The sequence below is a fragment of the Bos indicus genome, chromosome 26, assembly GCF_029378745.1.
Source record: "Bos indicus isolate NIAB-ARS_2022 breed Sahiwal x Tharparkar chromosome 26, NIAB-ARS_B.indTharparkar_mat_pri_1.0, whole genome shotgun sequence".
NCBI lineage: Eukaryota > Metazoa > Chordata > Mammalia > Artiodactyla > Bovidae > Bos > Bos indicus.
The window spans coordinates 51,344,228-51,362,357 of NC_091785.1; the positions used below are offsets into that span (position 1 = coordinate 51,344,228).

Consider the following 18,130-nt stretch of genomic DNA (forward strand, 5'->3'; position numbering starts at 1 on the left):
ATCATTCTCACAGGATCTGGTTGTACACAGCTCCTGTCTTACACACGGGAAAGACCCTTGGCAGAGAGGCCGCCAGCTAGCGCTGTGTTCACACTGAGCTCTGCTGCTTGGAGCCCCGTCTCCTACGGCACCAGGCACCCTGGCCCTTCGCTGGGCCTGTTGGGGTCCTGGTTCTGCTCAGCCTGGGGACTGTGCCCACAGAGGCCCTTGTTTGCCTTCAGGAGGGGTAATTGCTCCCTGAGAGATGTGTCTGGTGGTGCTCCTAGCTCCCTCGAGCCTCAGCGTCCACCAGAGGGGACAGACTCTTGTTAAAGGTCAACAGCAGACAAAGGAGTCACTGAACTGGGAGATGGGCTTCAGGCTATGTCTAGTCTTCCACCAGAGGAAGAGTTTCTTGTATTTTTTCATGAAAATGTAAACGTCATCTCTTTAGGACAGGAGCTGATCAGAGGCTCATCACTGACATTCATAGTGAGTCACTTTCTGTCCTTGTCTCTTCATGCCTTTGGGACCACATTCCCTAGTTTTCCTTTTGATGTTTCTGCAAAAGACAATTTGTTTTTGTCCTGACCTATTTTACTGTGGAAAAAACGATGCCAAAATTGCTTTGCTTATCTTTTACCAGCCCAGCCTGAACTGTAATGCTCCCAGGAGCCTGCAGCACATCTGCTTGTCTGTGACCTATCTTTGTCCCAGATCAGTAGGAGGAAGGAACCTAGCAGTGTGGCTAGGTTTCTAAACAGGTTGAGCTCTTTAAGAGAAACCAGGCCCCGAGGCCCCTGACCCAGCTGGGGTTCCACGAATCAGAGGTGAAGTTTGGTGGGCAGCCAGCCAACGTAGGCGGACAGGCACCTGGGGTGCCAAAGGGGACCCAAGAGGCTCAGATGTGCAGCCAGAGGGGGCTTTGGGGGCTCATGCCTACAGATGGCAGGTGACTGCGAAGAAGGGGTGTGTGTGGTGTGTGGCACTGGACAGGGCCAGCAGTGACCAGCAGCGGGAACCTGCCCTGCAACTCGGTGGCACCTCAGCTCTGCAGGGGTGGGGGCAGCAAGGGTGAGAGGGGTAGCTGGCAAGGCCGCCAGGGGGCCCAGCGCCTCCCTGCCCTGGAGCTTCACCACAGATTACGGCTGAGGACAGAGGTCTGCAAATCACATGTCTTTGCTTGTATTCCACCGGGGAATGACAAGCCTTCCTGTGTTGTTGACACTTGTTTCCAGGTAGGGTTAAGGTTCAGCCCTCCTGACCCCCCAGGGCAGGTCATCACATCCTCTGGGGGTGCCTGGGGCTGGCACCAGGGAGGCAGGCACGGTGGCCTCCCTTCCCCTGAACGCGTTGATCTAACTGCTCATGGGCACAAGGAAGATGGTCACTTCAACTGAGCTGGACTCAGGGAGGTCCGGTGGTCCCAGAGGGCTGGCGGACAGGTGTGCCAGGCTGTGGGGGAGGCCAGGGTGCTGGGTTAGCATGTAAGCTGGGCGTCCTGTGGCCACGCTGACCTGTGTGTGTCCTTCCTTCCTGTGTCCCAGCCCCCAGCCCAGCCTGACCCTCATCCAGCTGGGGAGTGGGGGATGGAGTCAGAACCACGAGCCCCAGTGAGACAGACTCCTCAGTCTCCCTGAGTCTGCCCTACCTGAGGGTGCAGCCAGGAGTAGCCCAGGCAGGGCTGGGCAGCTGTGGTTGCAACTAATGGGCTGTGGCCAGGTCCATTCACAGCTGACTCCAACAGCTGAGGGTGACCTTCCCCAAAGAGCTGGAGCCTTTCTGCCCCCGGCCGCTCATTCCCCTCTGAGACCCTGTACTCCCCCGTGAGCACCCATTTTGCCGCTGGCAAGGGTAAAACTTCCCTCCCTTCCCTGAGCCCTGACCCAGCTGACTAGGTTTTCCTTTTGGGAATCTTGAGTTCTGTGCCGGGCTCGATGGGGACTTCCCCACACAGTGACAGGCCCAGCATGCAATAGAGAGCTTCCACGTCTCTGGATGCTGCAGGAAGTGTTCCAAACCAAGCAAGGAGGACTCAGACTTCCCTTTAGTGTGGTCCAGGGAGTGATGGAGGCTGTCGTGAGACAGGGTGTCTGTGGGGCTGATGGGGGCCACCAGGCTGTGGGCAGAGTGGAGTAACTTCCCTGAATGTCCCTGGGTGCTGGGACCTTGGCCGATATCTTAATTATGTGCTTTTTGCAGCAAAGCTGCCAACAGCAAACTTTTCTGCAGCACTGCCCCACCACCCCATGTCTCCCTGTGCCAGGCCGGCTGTGTCCCAGAGGCTGCAAGGGCTCGAACACCACGTGGACACACACAACCACTCATCTGTGGAGGAGTTTGCCCTGCAGAGTTTCTCAGAGGAGCCTGGGCTCCGGGGTCTCTTCCTGGTCTTGTTCCTCCTCCTTTTCCTGGGGGCTCTTGCAGGGAACACCCTCATTGTCACGGCCATCAGCCTGCACCCAGGCCTCCATACCCCGATGTACTTCTTTCTCACCAACCTGGCTGTTTTAGACATTGTCTGCACGTCTACAGTTCTCCCCAAATTGCTGGAGAACCTGGTGGTCAAGGGTGGCACCATCTCCTACCAGGGATGCATGACTCAACTCTTCTTCCTGACCTGGTTTCTGGGGGCCGAGCTGCTGCTGCTGACGGTCATGGCCTACGACCGCTGCGTGGCCATCTGCCGCCCGCTGCACTACAGCTCGCGGATGGGCCGGCCTGTCCGCGTCTTGCTGGCCGGCAGCGTGTGGGCTGTCAGTGCAGTCAGCACGTCCGTGCACACAGGCCTGATGACAAGGCTGACATTCTGCGGCCCCAATCAGATCCAGCATTTTCTCTGTGAAGTCCCCACGCTGCTGCTGCTCTCCTGCAGCCCAACTACGCTGAACAACGTTATGATAGTCGTCGCGGACGTCTACTTCGGGGTGGTCAACTTCCTGCTCACCATGGCGTCCTACGGCTGCATCATCGCCAGCATCCTGCGCATGCGCTCGGCCGCGGGCAAGCAGCGCGCCTTCTCCACCTGCTCCTCCCACCTCCTGGTGGTCACCTTGTACTACTCCACCGTCATCTACACCTACATCCTCCCGGGGTCCGGCTCCTCCTTGGAAAACGGCAAAGTTGTCGCCGTGCTGTACACAGCAGTCAGCCCCACCCTGAACCCTCTCATCTACTCACTGCGGAACAAGGATGTCAAGGTGGCGCTCAGGAAAGTGTTTTCCTGAATCCAGTAAAGAAGGGAAGTGGCTGATGCGGACTTTGCAAACTAAGCAGCGAGTTTCAAAATAGGACGTTGAGAGTCTGATGTAAGAGGCAAAGAGCGAGAAGGTAGTTGATGTGATAGACTTACCTGTAATGGAGAAGGAAATGGCAACCCACTCCAATCTTCTTGCCTGGAGAATCCCAGGGACAGAGGAGCCTGGAGGGCTACAGTCCATGGGGTTGCAAAGAGTCGGACACGACTGAGCGACAACACTTTAACTGTAATGTGCAATCCTGGGGGCGCTGCCGGCGTTCCAGGAGGTCCTTAACTAAGCGTTCCAAAGCCCTAAGGGCGGATGCTATCAGGGCTTCAACGGGGAGGGGTTAAAGGGGTAATGGGAGAGACAGCGGGGGCGAGGAGGAAGGGCAGGAGGCAGGCAGAGTCCCTCAGCTCCCCCTCCAGCACCTTGCCGACTAGTTTTCCCAGCACCTGGCACCTGGTGGTGCGGCTGGCCCCTTCCCATTCCCGGGCCAGGGGTCATGTGCGGGGGAGTTGCAAGAGTCAGACTCACCCAGTGTGCACACTGCCTGGTACATTCTGATGTGGGGTCCCCCAGGCCCCGATTCTCCAATCAGATACCCATTGGCGTGTGGGGAAAAGACGAGGTGCAGAGCTCTTCGCCGTGTCTGGGAGCTCCTGGTCCTGGCACACGGACGGAGAAAGACAGCGGAATCCAGCCTTCCACCTAATGACCTGCAGAAGGAGGTGTGCTTTTATTTACTTTTTCTTCTCTCAGAAAAGGGGACATTTATCTTTAATAGCTGCAGGGTACCGAATGTGGAGCCGCAGTTACTGCCTCCAGGGCTTCAATGGGGAGGGGTTAAAGGTTCAGTCCTGAGCCCCAGGCTGGCTGCTGTGAGTGCTTACCTGACACTTGGCCCTCAGAGGCATCCCTCCCTGGTAGACCTGGAGGTCCTCAAGGGCTTGCACAACCGGTGAAAGACCACCTTCAGCCCCAGCCAAGTGGATCATTTGATGCAAATACAAGAAAGAATGAGAGAAAGAAAAAAGCCATTTTCTTGTGATGAGAACTTTTGGCATCTACGATCTCAGCTGCTTCCTATCCCAGGACTTGCTTGTAACTGGAAGCTTGTGACTTTTGACCCCCTTCCTTCTATACCCCAGTCCCACCCCTGCCTCTGGTAACCTCAAATCTGATCTCTTTTTCTATGAGTTTGTAAGGGTTTTTAGATTCCACATTTAAGTGAGATCATACAGTATATATCCCTGGCTGACTGATTTCACTTAGCATAATGCCCTCAGAGTCCCTTCATGCTGTTGCAAATGGTAGGATTTCCTTCTTCTTAAAGGATTTTTCTTCTTTTTATGGTATATGTGTTTGCATATGTGTGATATTGACATAGTGATATCATTTCCTTTGGATATATACCCATAAGTGGGACACTGGATCTTATGATAATTCTATATTTAATTTTTTGAGGACCCTCCATACTGTTCCATATTGATGGAACCAATTTACAGTCCCACCAGCAGTAATCCAAGATTCCCTTTTATCCACATCCCTGCCAGGATTTGTTATCTCTTTGTTTTTTTAATGGTAGTTATTCTAACAGGTGTGGAGTGGTACCTTATTGTGGTTTTTATTTTCATTCCCTGGTGGCCAGTGATGTTGAGTATCTGTTCACATATCTCTTGTCCATTTGACTATCTTCTTTGGAAAAAAATATCTATTCAGGTCCTTTGTTCATTTAATATGAATTCATTTATCATCTGGATTGCTTGTTCACTGTTGAGTTGTATCAGTTCTTTACAAATTTTGGATATTAGCCCCTTATCAGATATATGACTTACAAATATTTTCTTCCGCTCAGTAGGTTCCCTTTTCATGTTGATGGTTTCTTTTGTTGTGCAGAAACCTTTTAGTTTGATATAGTCCAACTTGTTTATTTTTATTTTGTTGCTTGTGCTTTAGGTGTCATATCCACAAAGAACATGCCAAGACCCGTGTCGGGGAGTTTGTTCCTGTGTCTTCATCTCGGGATTTTATTGGCACAGGTCTTTCAGGTCTTCGTGTGAATCTTCGACACATTTTGAGTTAATGTTTTGAGTAGTGTCAGAAAGTTGTTCAGTTCTATTGTTTTGCATGTGGTTTGGTAACATCATTTATAACTTTGCTACTAGGAATAGAGCTTTTATGAACACACACACACACACACACACACACACACCTGTTTTTGTTTCTGGTGGCTCAGTGGTAAAGAATCCACCTGTCAAGCAGGAGATGTGGGTTTGACCCCTGGGTCAGGAAGATCCACTGGAGAAAGAAATGGCTACTCGCTCCAGTATTTTTGCCTGGGAAATCCCATGGACAGAGGAGCCTGGCAGGCTGCAGTCTGTGGGGTTGCAGAATTGGACATGACTGAGCCTTTGTTTCTTTTCAGTAAGTAATTATGACTGGAATTACTTGATCAAAGCTGTGTATTTTTTAGTTTCATAAGAAACTACCACTGTTTATTCCAAAGTGGTTGTACCATGTTTTACTCCCAGAGCAATGGATGAGAGTTCTGATTACTTCATGCGTTTTAGTGCTGAACAGAACCACATGTAAACAACTGAAATCTAATTATGTCATTCTCCTGCTAGAATATTGAGGAGCTTCCTCTTGCTCATGGGATGAAATTGGAATTTTTCTTTCTTTCTACTTGGATATGCTATTGCTGCTGCTAAGTCACTTCAGTCGTGTCCGATTCTGTGCGACCCCATAGACAGCAGCCCACCAGGCTCCCCCGTCCCTGGGATTCTCCAGGCAAGAACACTGGAGTGGGTTGCCATTTCCTTCTCCAGTGCATGAAAGTGAAAAGTGAAAGTGAAGTTGCTCAGTCATGTCTGACTCTTCGAGATCCCATGTCCATGGGATTTTCCAGGCAAGAGTACTGGAGTGGGTCACCATTGCCTTCTCCCTACATGGATATAGTGTTAAAATATCCCCTTAACTTCTGCTTTAGCAGCATCCAACAGATTCTCATATGTCTTTTCATTTTCATTAAGTTCAGAATGTGATCTAACTTCCTGATTTCTTGAATGACTCATGTGTTGTTCAGAAATGCATCATTACGTTTTAAAGTATTTGAACATTTTCCAGGTGTATATCTATTATTGACTTCTAACTCAACTTCGTTGTGGTCAGCACACATTATTTCTGTGACTTAAATCCTTTAACATTTGTTGAAACTTATTTTATGTTCTAGTATATGGTCTTTCACGGTAAGTGTTTTGATGTCCTCAAAAAGAATGTGTATTCTACTGTTACTGGGTAGAGTATTCCATGAGTATGAATGAAGTCAAGGTGGTCAAGGTGCTCAGGTCACTATATCCTTGTTGCTGTTCTGTTTACTTCCCCTATCAATTACTGAGAGAGGAAGTTTGAAATCTCCCTCTATAATTGTGGCTTTGTCTATTTCCCCATGCAGTTCTATCAATTTTTACTTCATATATTTCCAAAGTCTGTAATTGGGTGCATAAAAATTTAAGGATCTTATGTCACATTAATTAATTGTTTCAAATTTTATTCTAACCTTTTATTATTAGGTGACCTTCTTTATACCTGGCAATATTTTTTTGCTCTGAAATGAACACTGTCTGATATTAACATCATCACTCTAGTCTTCTTTTGACTGTCATTAACATAGAATATATTTTCCTTTATCCTTTATCCTTTTATTTATCCTTTTATCCTTTATCCTTTTATTTATAATGTACTTGTGTCTTTATATCTAAAGTGCTTTTCTGAGTGGGCAGCATACTTTTTATGCCAATCTAAAACGTTCTGCCTTTTAATTGGGATGTTTTGACCATTTACATATAATGTAACTATTTCACTTTCATATTTGAAAGATGTTTTTGCTAGGTATGGAATTTCTAGGATTTTTTCTTTAGTACTTTAATGATGTTGAGCTGTTTTTTTAAAAATAGGTTTGGTTTTAACAAGAAATTTACCATTATCTTTGTTCCTTTATACAGAACATATACTTGTGATTTGAAATTAACTTGAGTGATAATTTTATTAATGTGTTCCTCTTGCAATAGGCTGTAATTTTACTAAAGGTAGCTGCTGCTGCTAAGTCACTTCAGCTGTATCTGACTCTGTGCGACCCCATAGATGGCAGCCCACCAAGCTCCCCTGTCCCTGGGATTCCCCAGGCAAGAGTACTGGAGTGGGGTGCCATTGCCTTCTCTGTACTAAAGGTAGAGGTCATGTTTTTTTCTCTTACTGTTATATCTTAAATAGATACCATAGTCTCTGGTACTTAATAGAGGATCAATCAGTGCTGTTGATTGCATGAATACATTTGCTGTAATTAATGGTCTATACAATTTATTCAGACATTGGGCAGTGATAAAGTGTAGATCAAAAAAAGCTAAAGGCAAAGGAGGAAAGGAAAGATATATCCATCTGAACGCAGAGTTCCAAAGAATAGCAAGGAGAGATGAGAAAGCCTTTCTCAGCGATCAGTGCAAAGGAGTAGAGGACAACACAGAATGGAAAGACTAGAGATCTCTGCAAGAACATCAGAGAGGCCAAGGGAACACTTCATGCAAAGACGGGCTCAACAGAGGACAGAGGTGGTATGGACCTAACAGAAGCAGGAGATATTAAGAAGAAGTGGCAAGAATACACAGAAGAACTGTACAAAAAAGATCTTCATGACCCAGATAACCACGATGGTGTGATCACTCACCTAGAGCCAGACATCCTGGAATGCAAAGTCAAGTGGGCCTTAGGAGCCATCACTATGAACAAAGGTAGTGGAGGTGATGGAATTCCAGTTGAGCTATTTCAAATCCTAAAAGATGATGCTGTGAAAGTGCTACACTCAACATGCCAGCAAATTTGGAAAACTCAGCAGTGGCTACAGGACTGGAAAAGGTCAGTGTTCATTCTAATTCCAAAGAAAGGCAATACCAAAGAATGCTCAAACTACCGCACAATTGCACTCATCTCACACGCTAGTAAAGTAATGCTCAAAATTCTCCAAGTCAGGCTTCAACAGTATGTGAACCATGAACTTTCAGATGTTCAATTTGGATTTAGAAAAGGCAGAGAAACCAGAGCTCATATTGCCAACATCCTTTGAATCATAGAAAAAGCAAGAGAGTTCCAGAAAAAAAATCTACTTCTGTTTTATTGACTACACCAAAACCTTTGACTGTGTGGATCACAAGAAACTGGAAAATTCTTCAAGAGATGGGAATACAAGACCACCTTACCTGCCTCCTGAGAAATCTGTATGTCGGTCAAGAAGCAACAGTTAGAACTGGACATGGAACAACAGACTGGTTCCAAATCAGGAAAGGAGTACGTCAGGGCATAGTCACCCTACTTATTTACCTTATTTACTTATTTACCTGACAAGTACATCATGCAAAATGCTGGACTGGATGAAGTACAAGCTGGAATCAAGGTTTCTGGGAGAAATATCATTAACCTGAGATATGCAGATGGCACCACCCTTATGGCAGAAAGTGAAGAAGAACTAAAGAGCCTCTTGATGAAAGTGAAAGAGGAGAGTGAAAAAGTTGGCTTAAAGCTCAACATTCAGAAAACTAAGATCATGGCATCCGATCCCATCCCTTCATGGCAAATAAATGGGGAAACAATGGAAACAGTGAGAGACTTTATTTTTTGAGCTCCAAAATAACTTCAGATGGTGACTGCAGCCATGAAATTAAAAGATGCTTGCTCCTTCAAAGAAAAGCTGTGACAAACCTAGACAGCATATTAAAAAGCAGAGACATTACTTTGCTGACAAAGGTCCATCAATTCAAAGCTATGGTTTTTCTGTAGTCATGTACGGATGTGAGAGTTGGACTGTAAAGAAAGCTGAGTGCCAAAGAATTGATGCTTTTGAGCTTTGGTGTTGGAGAAGACTCTTGAGAGTCCCTTGGACTGCAAGGAGATCCAGCCAGTCCATCCTAAAGGAAATCAGTCTTGAATATTCATTGGAAGGACTGATGCTGAAGCTGAAGCTCCAATACTTTGGCCACTTGATGTGAAGAACTGACTCATTGGAAAAGACCCTGATGCCAGGAAGGATTGAAGGTGGGAGGAGAAGGGGACGAGAGAGGATGAGATGGTTAGATGGCATCACTGACTCAATCAACATGAGTTTGAGCAAGCTCCGGGAGTTGGTGATTGACAGGGAAGCCTGGTGTGCTGCAGTCCATGGGATCGCAAAGATTCAGACACGACTGAGTGACTGAACTGAACTGAACTGAAAGTGTAGATCAAGAAAAAAAAATCACACTATGAGTAAAGAAAATAGGTCCTAACAGGAGTTTGTGTGGTTTTCTTATTCTTAAGGTTCTAAGGAATTCTGGGGAGTATTTGGGATGACTAGGGATTTTGTGACCAGAACCCAGTGATTTGCTTATGTTTGTGAGATGCTGACCAGAAGGGACTGAGGAGGTTATGCCGGATTACTAAGAGCCCTGGCTGGATTGTGAAACAGACTCTGGAAGGTCATCTTCTTCCCTCTCCCATCTTAGTATTGTCAAAAATGCAAAAGAAATGCATACAATGACTTCCTTCACGCAAAATGGATGAAGAATGTCCAACAAAAGGAGAGGGTTGTGGCCAAAGCCTTTAGAAAAAAATGATGAATTATTTGTTCAACTGTTGGAGAGGCAATATGAACCCTTTATGAAGGTTCCAAAAAGTCATGTGGCCAGGACACACTTTGTATATGTCTGACCCAGTGTTTATAGCCTGACTTCGTAGACTAGGGAAACACCACCCAATTCGGTGCCATCAGCAATGACGGTGCATTTAGGGGATCTGCGGCCCAAGAGCTTCATTGACATTCTGGAGTTTAATGTGTGCTCCTGGGGCTGTAATAGGAAAGAAGTGGGTGAGTTCTAAAATCCAGCTCTGCTCACTGACTGGTCAGATTTCCCTGGTGAATCTGACTGGGAGTAGAGCCATGAAGAGGGACTCAGGTTGGTATGCAGTCATGGTCATCTCTGCCCGCCCACTGTCATCTTTCGCCCGCTTTGAGGATTTTATGGGATGTTGAAAGATCTTGAAATCTGCGTACAAGTTTAGCCCAGTCATTGCTGGACCCTGGGAAGAGTGGGGAAGAGGGAGGCATGACCTGGAGTGTAAAGAATGAGATTAGAGATCAGCAAATTGTTGCCCAGCACTCTTTTGCCCTTCTCCAGGTCTTCATCTGAAATACAGACACTGTAATTGCTTCTCACCACACTCTGAATAAAAGTTAGACCCCCTGAATCTCCAGGGTCCCATGTGCTTCAGCTGCACCCTCCTCTAATCTTGCCACCCACTGTCCCCTCACCATTGGCCCCATTGTCTCAGCCTGCTCTTTGTGTTAAACACATTCCCATTCCCTACTGACCTACCTCCTCACCTGGCTTTAGGTCTCAGATGAACTGTAACCCACAGTGTCCTTCTTTGTCTTCTAACCTGGAAATCCTCCTCCAGCTATTCACACTCTATCAATTTATTTTTTGAAATTGTATTATTTATTTATATGTGTATTTTACTAGAACATAAGTTCTATGGGTAATGGATTTTATCTGTTAAGTTTTTATTTCTAATAATTTTTTTATTTCCAATGTCAGTTGAATGCAAGACTGTCTTACTTGCTAGAATGCAGATTGTATGTTTGTGAAGTCTGTATCTCCTTTATTCAAGCTGAGTATAACACTGAATGCCTGACACATACTAGGTATTCAGTAAATATTTCTTGAGTGAATGGTATGTCCGTGTTGTTCTGGAGAACTGTGATGCTGGACTTCAGACTGGAACTGAGATACTGTGAAGTTTAGAGTTGGGCCACACTACTGTGTGTTGTGTAGGGCTCCAGCGGCAGTCTTCCTATTACTAACGGCACTGAGATGGGAACACCAGACCACCTGACCTGCCTCCTGAGAAATCTGTATGCAGGTCAAGAAACAACAGCTAGAACTGGACATGAAACAACAGACTGGTTCCAAATTGGAAAAGGAGTATGTCAAGGTTGTGTATTGTCACCCTGCTTATTTAACTTATATGCAGAGTAAATCATGAGAGATGCTGGACTGGAAGAAACACAAGCTGGAATCAAGATTGCTGGGAAAAATATCAATAACCTCAGATACACAGATGACACCACCCTTATGGCAAAAAGCAAAGAAGAACTAAAGAGCCTCTTGATGAAAGTGAAAGAGGAGGGTGAAAAACTTGGCTTAAAACTCAACATTCAGAAAACAAAGATCATGGCATCCGATCCCATTACTTCATGGCAAATAGATGGGGAAACAGTGGAAACAGTGACAGACTTTATTTGGGGGGTGGGGTGGGGTTCCAAAATCACTGCAGATGGTGACTGTAGCCATAAAATTAAAAGATGCTTGCTCCTTGGAAGAAAAGTTATGACCAACCTAGACAGCTCATTAAAAAGCAAAAACATTACTTTGCCAACAAAGGTCTGCATAGTCAAAGCTATGGTTTTTCCAACAGTCATGTATGGATGTGAGAGTTGGACTATAAAGAAAGCTGAGTGCCAAAGAATTGATGCTTTTGAACTTTGGTGTTGGAGAAGACTCTTGAGAGTCCCTTGGATTGCAAGGAGATCCAACCAGTCCATCCTAAAGGAAATCAGTCCTGAATACCTTCTTTGGAAGGACTGATGCTGAAGCTGAAGCTCCAATACTTTGGCCACCTGATGCGAAGAACTGACTCATTGGAAAAGACTTTGATGCTGGGAAGGATTGAAGGCGGGAGGAGAAGGGGATGACCGAGGATGAGATGGTTGGATGGCATCACCGACTCAATGGACATGAGTTTGAGTAAACTCCGGGAGAGTTGGTGATGGACAGGGAGGCCTGGTGTGCTGCAGTCCATGGGATTGCAAAGAGTCGGACATGACTGAGTGACTGAACTGAAGTGAACTGAAGAAGTCTAAGGAGCAAAGTGCACAGTACAAAATCCTGAACCACATATTCAGGTGTTTCTCCCCCAGCCCTTTGAAAGGAGACCCGTCCTTGAAGTCTTCATACATGGAGGGGAGACTGTGGCATGAGAACGGTGGAGATGATGATGATTCTCTGAAAGCAGGACTGAAAATCACCTGCATCACATTACATGGAGCTCCCAGGAGGGGGGATTGGGAGCATCAAATAGGGCGCTTGTGAAAGTCTTTGGAAGAGCTGAACCCATCTGGATCTTCTGTAAGCTGGTGCTGCTCCCCTTGCAGTGGGACAAAGTGGCCCCAAGGCACACTATCCGGAAGCCCATCATTGCCCATAACATACACTTCCCATTGGTGTTATTGTTTACCTGAAGTATAAGTAGCTTCTCAACCCAAACACCTATTGTCAGCCATTAGCAGCCATTGGCTGACTGCCTTGGGTGGGCTTCCTAGACCAGACCCAGAGGCAGCAGTTTGTGCAAGAGGTTTATTAAGCAGATTCTCCAGGGAAACCATGTAGGGAAGGAGAAGAAGAGAAGCATGAATGCGACTGATTTCAGGTGAAGTTTCAGCTGATCCCACAGGGAGCTCTGGATCATAAAACTGGCAAAAGTAAGGGCAGTGGGACTTCATCCTGCCGCTCTGACCGGTCACTGTTCACTTGTGGTGGGGCTGGAAGGTAAATATGCAAGACACACTGTTCTCATATGCAGTGATGTGGCATCAGGAGCTGAAGTGTAGTCCTCAGAGGGAAGTGGAAGTCCAGCTAGGAGGGAAGCGTTCAGGAGCCAGGCACACAGAGAGGACAAGGCAGAGCTGCTGCTGTGTCTATGCATCCCCGCTTCACACCTGCCATGTGTGTGTGTGTAAAGCCTTAGGAAGGGCACGGATGTGGCTAGGCCTTCACTGCATCCCTGAGGCTAAGCTGGGGTTCGGTGCCAGACTCTGATCTACAAATTTCTAATGAGTGCATGGATGTTTGGACCCCCTGCTGGAATAAAATTTGTTATGAGTCAAGGGGATCTGGCTTGGATGAGTAGGAGGACTGAGGAATCAAAGATAATACAGAGCAAACATGGGGGTGGGAAGTGGTGAGGGGAGAGGCTGCAGGGTTCCTCCTGAGGGATGTGGAAGAACTAAAAAACCTGGGTCCACACGGGGAGAAGTGAGCGTCTGTGCCCCTGAGGCAAACCCTTTAGTCTTGGTATGTCTGTAGGTCCTGACATGGTCTTGTAGCTTGGCTGGACTCCTCCCAGCTGTGAGTGTACTCCAGCTTGCCCAGTGACTCACGTGGAGCCATGCCTGTTTGTGCTCCCAGAGGCAGGTCTGTGGATTTCAGTCCAACTGTGGATCCTGAAGCAGCCCTAGGACCTGGCTCCACTCAGGCTGCAGTAGATGGAGTCCTGACTCCACAGGAACCTGGCAGGAGACACCCTTCTTTGTGCCTCGAGCCCACCTCAAACCTAGTCTTGGCTGTGCTTCCTGCAAGCAGCCCTGTGACTCAGCACGACCGCCTCTCAGCTGCATCTGGGGGAATCTTGCCTGCCCAAGTGACCTGCTGAAGTCACACACATCTGTGAATCTGATAGCACTGTTTGCAGACTGTCTGCAGATCCTGAACAGATCTTTGTCAAGTGTTAGCTCTACTGAACAAGATCCTAGAGACAGTGCCATCAACTCAAAGACCAGACAGAATTCACACACACCTAGGAGAGAGACCCTGTTAATGGGACTTCCAACTGCAAACCCTACTGTGGACTCACTAGTAAACATCTGGGCTCCAACCCACTCAGCTGAGTTCCCACAAACAGTACCATGAGGTGTTTGCTCCTTTGAATGCACGGAGAGCAATTCAAGGCTAAACAGAACATGAATAATAGACCAAACACAACACCACAAAAGGAAGATAATAAAAATTCAGAAACTGACCCCAAAGAAATGGGAATTTTCAATAATGAAAACCGTAAAACATTTCCTCAAAGATCAAGAACAAAACAAGGATGTCCACTCTCACCACTTGTATTCGACATAGTTTCGGAAGTCCTAGCCTTGGCAATCAGAGAATAAAAAAATAAAAGGAATACAAATTGGAAAGGAAGAAGTAAAAACTGTCACTGTTTGTAGATTATGTGATACTATAGATAGAAAATCCCAAAGACGCTGCCAGAAAACTACTAGAGCTTATAAATGAATTTGATCAGATTGCAGGATACAAAATTATTTCACACACATCTCTTGCATTCCTATGACACTAACAGAAAAAGAACAGAAAGAGAAATTAAGGAAACAATTCCATTTACCATCACATCAAAATGTATAAAATACCTAGGAATAAACCTACCCAAGGAGGTAAAAGACCTGTCCTCAGAAAACTATAAGATACTGATGAAAGAAATCAACAATGACAGAAATAGTTCTTGGTTTGGAAAAATCAGTATTACCAAAATGATTATACTACCCAAAGCAAGTAACAGATTCAATGCAATTACCATCGAATTACCAATGGTAGTCTTTCACAGAATTACATCACAAAATTTTTACAATTTGTATGCAAATACAGAAGATCCTGAATGGTCAAAGCAATCTTGAGAAAGAAAGATGGAGCTGGAAGAATCAGACCCCTTTACTTCAGACTATATTAAAAAGCTGCAGTCATCAAAACAGTATGGTGCTGGCACAAACACAGAACTAAATGTCAATGGAACAGGAGAGAATGTCCAGAGATAAACCCACACATCTATGGTCAATTAATCTACAACAAAGGAAGCAAGAATATACAATGGAGAAAAGACGGCCTCTTTAATAAATGGTGCTAGGAAAACAGGACAGCTACAGTAAGAGAATGAAATCAGAACACTCCCTAACACCATGCACAGAAATAAACTCAAAGTGGATGAAAGACATAAATCCAGTAACTGTACAGCTCTTAGAGGGAAACAGGCAGAACACTCTCTGACATAAAAATCTTTTTTTGATCCACCTCCTAGAGTAATGAAAATAAAAACAAAAATACACAAATGGAACCTAGTTAAACTTAAAAGCTTTTGCACAGCACAGGAAACAGTAAACAAGATGAAGAGAGAACCCTTAGATCAGTCAGTCATAGGAAATACTATGATAGTCATATGGAAATACTGTAAACAATTATACCCACCACCCCCCCAAATTGGATCATGTAGAAGAAATGAATACATTTCTATAAACTAATCACCTATCAAGACTGATCAGAAATACATAATCTGAACAAAACTAGTGAGTAAGGAGATTAATGCAGTAATAATTAATAGTAATAGTAGAAAAACCTCCTAACAAAGAAAAGCCCAGGACCAAATGATTTCATGGGTGAATTCTACAAAATATTTAAGGATCAACACCAGTCCTTTTGATAGTTTGCTGCTGTGAGCCATGAACACCACCAGGATTCGTGGCCTCTGGATCTGGGGCCAGAGATGAGGCTTGATCAGAGCTTTTGTGTAGCAAAGTTTTATTAAAGTATAAAAAGAGGTAGAGAAAGCATCTGATATAGACATCAGAAAGGGACAGAAAGAGTTCCCTCTTACTAGTTTTTAGCAAGGCACTTTATATATGTTAGATGGCTGCTAATCAAATAAGGGAAACACCTCAAGGCTGAGGGAGTTTCACCAGGCCCTCTCCCACAAGACACATTTTTGAGATAGGATGGCACAAGGGGTGTCATCTCTGGCCGTAAAACAATTCACATGAATACTGGTTTGTTGAGCCATTATCAGCCTAAGGTTTGAGAAAAGAGTGTCTGCCACTTGCAGTTTATTTCCTCCTGTCCCTTGGGGACCTCTGGCCTTCCTACCTGTTAACCCTCTCACTTTCAAACTCTAATAAACATATGAAGAGAAGGAAACACTTGTAAACTCATTTTACCACACCAGCACTACTCTGTTACCAAAGTCAGACAAGGACATCATGAGAAAAGAATTCCAGGCAAATATCCTTGATGAACATAGATGCAAAAGTCTTAGCAAAATGTTATAAACCAGCTCAACAGCACATTAAGAGGTATGATCCGTGGTTTATCCCTGTGATGCAAGGATAGTTCAACATATGTGAATCAATCAATATGATTCACCACATTGATAGAATAAAGGATAAAAACCATATGATCATCTCAATAGATGTTGAGAAAATGTTTGACAAAATAAAACATCCTTCAGGATAAAACCTGTCAAGCATCAGGTATAGAAAGAAGGTGCCTGAGCACAAGGAAGGCCGTGTATGACGGTCCCACACTGACATCCCTAATGGTAAATGAAAAGTTTCCTCTAGATGAGGGATAAGACAAGGATGCCCACTCTCACCACTTTTATTCACCACAGTACTGGAAGTCCTAGGCAGGGCAAAGAGGCAACAAAAAGGAGTACCCAAACCAGAAAGGAAAAAGTAAAACTATCTGTATTTGCAGATGGCATGAGCTTACACAGAAAATACTAAATACTCCATCAAACAGTTACAAACATCATCCTGCCATTTGTGACAACGTGGATGAAGCTGGAGGATACCATGCCCAGTGAGAGATGGTGGATAAAATGACAAATACTGCACAGTGCTGCTTGTACTGTGGAACCTGGCAAACTGACCGCATGGAAACAGAGGAGACAGGCGCTTGCTCGGAGCCTGGGGGTGTGGAAAAGGGACGCGGGGACGAAACAGTACAAACTCTCAGCTAGGAGACAAGCGAGTTCTCAGGATGGAACACACGCATGGAGTCGAGGGTTAATAATGCCACGTTGTACACTTGATAGTCACTAAGAGAGTAAACATTAAGCATTCTTAAAAAACAATTTTTGAGGTTATGAATGTGTTACTTAACTTTACTGTGGTAATCATTTCACAGTTTACACATATCAAATCATGTTGTACACCCTGAAAAACCCATGTTGTACAAAGTATATACTTTTACTTATCAATCATACATAAGTAAAGGTAGTCCTCAGCAGTGGCCACAAGACTGGAAAAGCTCAGTTTCCATTCTAATGCCAAAAGAATGTTCAAACTACCACATAATTGCACTCATTTTACATGCTAACAAAATAATGCTCAAAATCCTCAAAGCTAGGCTTCAACAGTATGTGAACTGAGAACTTCCAGAATACAAGCTGGTTTTAGAAAAGGCATAGGAACCAGAGATCAAATAGCCAACATCCACTGGATCATAGAAAAAGCAAGAGAATTCCAGAAAAAGATCTACTTCTTCATTGACTATGTTAAAACCTCTGACTATGTGGATCACGACAAACTGTGGAAAATTCTTAAAGAGATGGGAATACCAAACCACCTTACCTGCCTCCTGAGAAATCTATATGCAGGTCAAGAAGCAACAGTTAGAACTGAACATGGAACAATGAACTGGTTCAAAATCAGGAAAGGAGTAATGTCAAGGCTGTATGTTGTCACCCTGCTTATTTAACTTATATGCAGAGTATGTCATGCAAAGTGCTAGGCTGGATGAAGCACAAGCTGGAATCAAGATTGCCAGGAGAAATATCAATAACCTCAGATATGCAGATGACACAACCCTTATGGTAGAAAGCAAAGAGGAACTAAAGAGCCTCTTGAAGAAGGTGAAAGAGGACAGTGAAAAAGTTGGCTTAAAGCGCAGCATTCAAAAAACAAAAATCATGGCACCTGGTCCCATCCCTACATGGCAAGTAGATGGGGGAAATAATGGAAACTGAAGGACTTTATTTTCTTGGACTCCAAAATCACTGCAGATGATGACTACAGCCATGAAATTAAAAGACGCTTGCTCCTTGGAAGAAAAGCTATGACAAACCTAGACAGCAAATTAAGGGCAGAGACATCACTTTGCCAACAAAGGTCTGTTTAGTCAAGCTATGGTTTTTCCAGTAGTCATGTACAGATGTGAGAGTTGGACCATAAAGAAGGCTGAGCACTGAAGAATTGATGCTTTTGAACTGTGGTG

General features: G+C 45.1%; 1 protein-coding gene across 1 annotated transcript; it reads left to right on the forward strand.

The window, feature by feature from the left end:
* Positions 1-2,158: 2,158 nt before the first annotated feature.
* On the forward strand, positions 2,159-3,206 carry LOC109578961 (olfactory receptor 13A1-like). Its single transcript, XM_019988421.2, has one exon. The coding sequence runs from the start codon at positions 2,229-2,231 to the stop codon at positions 3,204-3,206; it is 978 nt and encodes a 325-aa protein (XP_019843980.2). The 5' UTR covers positions 2,159-2,228.
* The last annotated feature ends 14,924 nt before the right edge of the window (positions 3,207-18,130 follow it).